This window comes from Chrysochloris asiatica, unplaced genomic scaffold (assembly GCF_000296735.1).
Source record: "Chrysochloris asiatica unplaced genomic scaffold, ChrAsi1.0 scaffold00312, whole genome shotgun sequence".
In the NCBI taxonomy this organism is placed as follows: domain Eukaryota; kingdom Metazoa; phylum Chordata; class Mammalia; order Afrosoricida; family Chrysochloridae; genus Chrysochloris; species Chrysochloris asiatica.
The window spans coordinates 2,652,654-2,656,442 of record NW_006408830.1 but is presented as its reverse complement, the minus strand read 5'-3'; the positions used below and the strand labels follow the sequence as shown (position 1 = coordinate 2,656,442).

The following is a 3,789-nucleotide window of genomic DNA, read 5'->3' as shown; positions in this document are numbered from 1 at the left end:
CCTCACTTTCTTGAGGGGTTTCAATTTTTATTCCATCAATTCCTGGAGCAAGTGGTAAATTGAAACTACTAGCTTTCCAGTTAGCAGTTTACTGCATAGCCAGGGTTCCCTCGCTACTTTGTAGATGTCAATTATGTTGAATTTGTTACAAGGTACATGTGTTCCTGTTATATTTAACCAAGAGTTACAAGGACTCCTAATCTCAGTGTACAAGGGGGCCTTTAAAACCCTGAAACTGATGAGGTTACCAAGAGCTACAGTGTGAACCGAGGAGTGAAGGGGCCCAAGGACTGAGCCTGGGGTCCTCTCTCCAAAGGCAAAGGAGGCTGAAAGGGGGAAGCCAGGGAGGTGGATGGAAAACCCAGGAGGGGGTCTTGGAAGCCCCAGGAGAAGAAGACCCGCAGGAGGAAGTGGACCAGATGCTAGGAGGAGGCCAAGGCCATTAAAGGCCAAAAAATGGGAGAAGAAAGGGATTAAGAACACGGTGGGGTAAGGCTGGTGTGTTGCTTCCCTCCCTGCAGCAGGCTCTGGAGGTCCTGGACTATCGACTGAGTGAGAAGGTGAAGCAGCTGAATGCCCTGCAGCACGAGGTGGAGCTGAGGCAGAAGCGGCTGGATGAACTCCAGCTGCAACACAGCCTACATGAGCTTGAGATGGCCGAGGCACAAGACAGCAACACAGAGGTGGCCAAGGTGGGGCCAGTGAGTCCTACGGAGCGGGCACCTGGGGTTGGAATGGGGTGAGGGACTCAGCCCAGCTGTATGGTCCTCTAGACCATGCGGAACCTGGAGAACCGCCTGGAGAAGGCCCGGATGAAGGCGGAGGAGGCGGAATACATCACCAATGTGTACCTGCAGCTCAAGGCCTATCTGCAGGTGGGGACAAGGACTGCTGGTATGGGAGGGGAGGTACAAGGAGAAGGTCAAGCCTGGATGGGGACAGCCGGGTCACAGGCCTGCCCCACCCTAGGAGGAGAGCCTTAACTTGGAGAACCGGCTGGATACTATGGAGGCTGAGGTGGTGCGGACGAAACACGAGCTCACAGAGCTGCATTTAGTGAACCAGGAGGCTCTCAACGCCAGGGACATCGCCAAGGTGCCCTCCCGCCAGTCCCCCGGGGTTCCCATCTAACTGCCTTGGGATCCCAGCCCCACAATCCAACCCCCAGCTTTCCCCGGGCTCTTCCCATATATCTCCCAGAATCCTGTAACCTGGCCTGGCCTTGCCAGCTAGGGACTGGGCCCCTGGCTCTGGTGCATAGCCGTGGTTGGTGCCAGCCAGTCCGCCCCCCAACCCCCCACCCCCGGCTCCCCTGCCCACCCCACAGAATCAACTGCAATATCTGGAGGAGACTGTGTATCGAGAGCGCAAGGAGCGAGAGCGCTACATAACCGAGAGCAAGAAGCGAGCTGAGGAGAGGAAACTGCAGAATGAGCGCATGGAACGCAAGGTGGGTGCACCCAGATGTGTGGCCCAGGCCCAGTCCTCATTACCCACACCCCTAGTTGGGTTCCTAGCTTTTGATACTTCTGCTGGCCCCACCCTCGCTCTGACTCCACCCCCATCTCCAGATCGCCCTCAATATAAGCCGCCTCCATCCTTGAACCCCCACCCCTCCCTCATAGTCCCCTTCCCTTAGCCTTCTCCCTTAGACTCTGCCACCTGCCCTAAATCTGACTTCAGGTACCCCCACCCTACCCCCCCACCCCCAGTTCTCAGCTCATTTGCTCCCCTCAACCAATTCTGCATTCCTGACCCCTGCATGCCTGCCCATCTTTGGGCCCCTCTTCCCACCATGCCCTGTCCCTGACCCAGTCCAAATGCCTCTGAGACATCTTGTTCTGGCGCTGACCCTGGTCCTGACCTCACCGTTTGAGCAGACTCAGCGTGAACACGTGCTGCTGCAGTCTGAAGACGTCATCCAGGATAGCCTTCGAGCCAAGGAGGAGGAACTGCGGAGTCGCTGGAGCATGTACCAGATGGAGGTGATCTTCGGCAAAGTCAAGGATGCCACTGGCGTGGCTGACACACACGTGAGTGCTGGCCAAAGCCCTCCCTGCCCCAGATGTGCCAAAACCCTGCTCAAGTCTCCAAAGCCAACCTGCAGGGGCAACCCCACAGGAAGCTCAGTGTCTCCCTTACCCTCCCTGCCCCATAGATCTATTCCTCAGCACACAAAACCTGCACTCTTCTTAAAAGCCACCCCCTCCCCATTTCCAGTTACTGCCTTAGTTCTCAGCAAAACTCAACCAAGTTGTCTTCACCGGCCACCATTCTCTGTCCTGTTCTCTGTCACACTGGTTCTGGTATGTCAGCTCCTCGAAGGCTGAGAGTTTCTGCCTTTCTGTGTCTCTAGCACCTGTCACATGGTCTGGCACACAGTAGACAGCAGTGCCACTCTTAGATTTAGCAAGATTTGGACAAGCAGAGTCCCCAACTTTGCAACATCTTCTTAAAATATCCAAAGTCTCCCTCTGGTGCCTGAGCCTGGCCATCACACACTGATGTCTTGATGGACCCTGGTCTTGCTGCTCTCCCTTGAGTGCTCTCCAACCCTCTCCCCATCTGCCACAGCATGGGGATGATCCTCCAGGAGCCTCTGGAACTCTGGAATCACCTTGAGGCATGTGGCCAGGCCCCTTTCCAGAAAGAGTGGCCTGAGGAGTAGATCTCTCCTGCTGGCTGGTGTGAGATCCCCCTAAGGACTGAGTAGGTGGCCACCAGAATGTTCCTGGCTACTGGTTTTGAAAGGCAGCTCTGTTCATTACACTAACAGAGCTCTGCAGGTTGATTTGTTGTTGTTGTTGTTGTTAAGTGCCTTTGAGTTGGTTCCTGCTCATAGCAACCCTGTATAGGGTTTCCAAGGAGCAGCTGGTGAATTTGAACCACCAACCTTGTGGTTTAAACCAACCATGTGACTTAGTGCATTATCCTGCAGGACTCCACAGGCTGATTAGCTATTGTTGGTAGGTGCCATCGAGTTGGTACCGACTCATAGCAACCTTATGCACAACAGCATAAAATACTGCCCGAACCTGGGCCAACCTCACTATTGTTGCCACACTTGAGCCCATTGATGCTGCCACTTGGCCAATTCATCTCACTGAGGGTCTTCCTCTTTTTCTCTGACCCTCCACCTTACCAAACATGATATCCTTCTCCAGCGACTGCTCCTTCCTGACAATATGTCTGAAGTATAAGAGACGAAGTTTGGCCATCCTGGCCTCCAAGGAGCACTCTAACTGCACTTCTTCCAACACAGATCTGTTTGTTCTTTTGGCACCCCATGGCACTTTCAATGTTCTCCTCCAATACCATAACTCAAAAGCATCAGTTCTTCTATGGTCTTCTTTATTCATTGTCCAGCTTTCTCATGCACATGAGGTTATTGAAAATACCATGGCTTGGGTCCGGTGCATCTTAGTCCTCAAGCTGACACCTTTGCTCTTCAACACTTGAAAAAGGTCTTGTGCAGCAGATTTGCCTAATGCAATACATCATTTGATTTCTTGACTGCTGCTTCCATGACTGTTGATAGGCTGATTTAGGGTGACTCAAATTCAGAAATCCAAAAAGGAAAACACGTTCAGCATTTCTCAAGCTGGGGGAACTGAAGAAAAACTTCAAGCCTTGATTTTCATTATTGAAAGATTCTCTGGGCAAATTATTGAATGATGCAGAAAGCATCCAAAGAAGATGGAAGGAATACACAGAGTCGTCACTGTACCAAAAGAAAATGGTTAATGTTCAACCATTTCAAGAGGTAGCATATGATCAAGAGCCAATGAT

The 3,789-nt window shown here is 52.4% G+C and overlaps 1 protein-coding gene across 1 annotated transcript in view; it reads left to right on the top strand.

Annotated features, from left to right (window-relative positions):
• CCDC151 (coiled-coil domain containing 151) overlaps window positions 1-3,789 on the top strand; it is a 15,303-nt gene that overhangs the window by 7,539 nt on the left and 3,975 nt on the right. Inside the window, exons 4-8 of the mRNA XM_006875171.1 lie at window positions 525-692; window positions 774-875; window positions 970-1,095; window positions 1,328-1,450; window positions 1,881-2,033. Coding sequence (XP_006875233.1) covers window positions 525-692; window positions 774-875; window positions 970-1,095; window positions 1,328-1,450; window positions 1,881-2,033 — 672 coding nt within the window. The remainder of the gene's footprint in view (window positions 1-524; window positions 693-773; window positions 876-969; window positions 1,096-1,327; window positions 1,451-1,880; window positions 2,034-3,789) is intronic.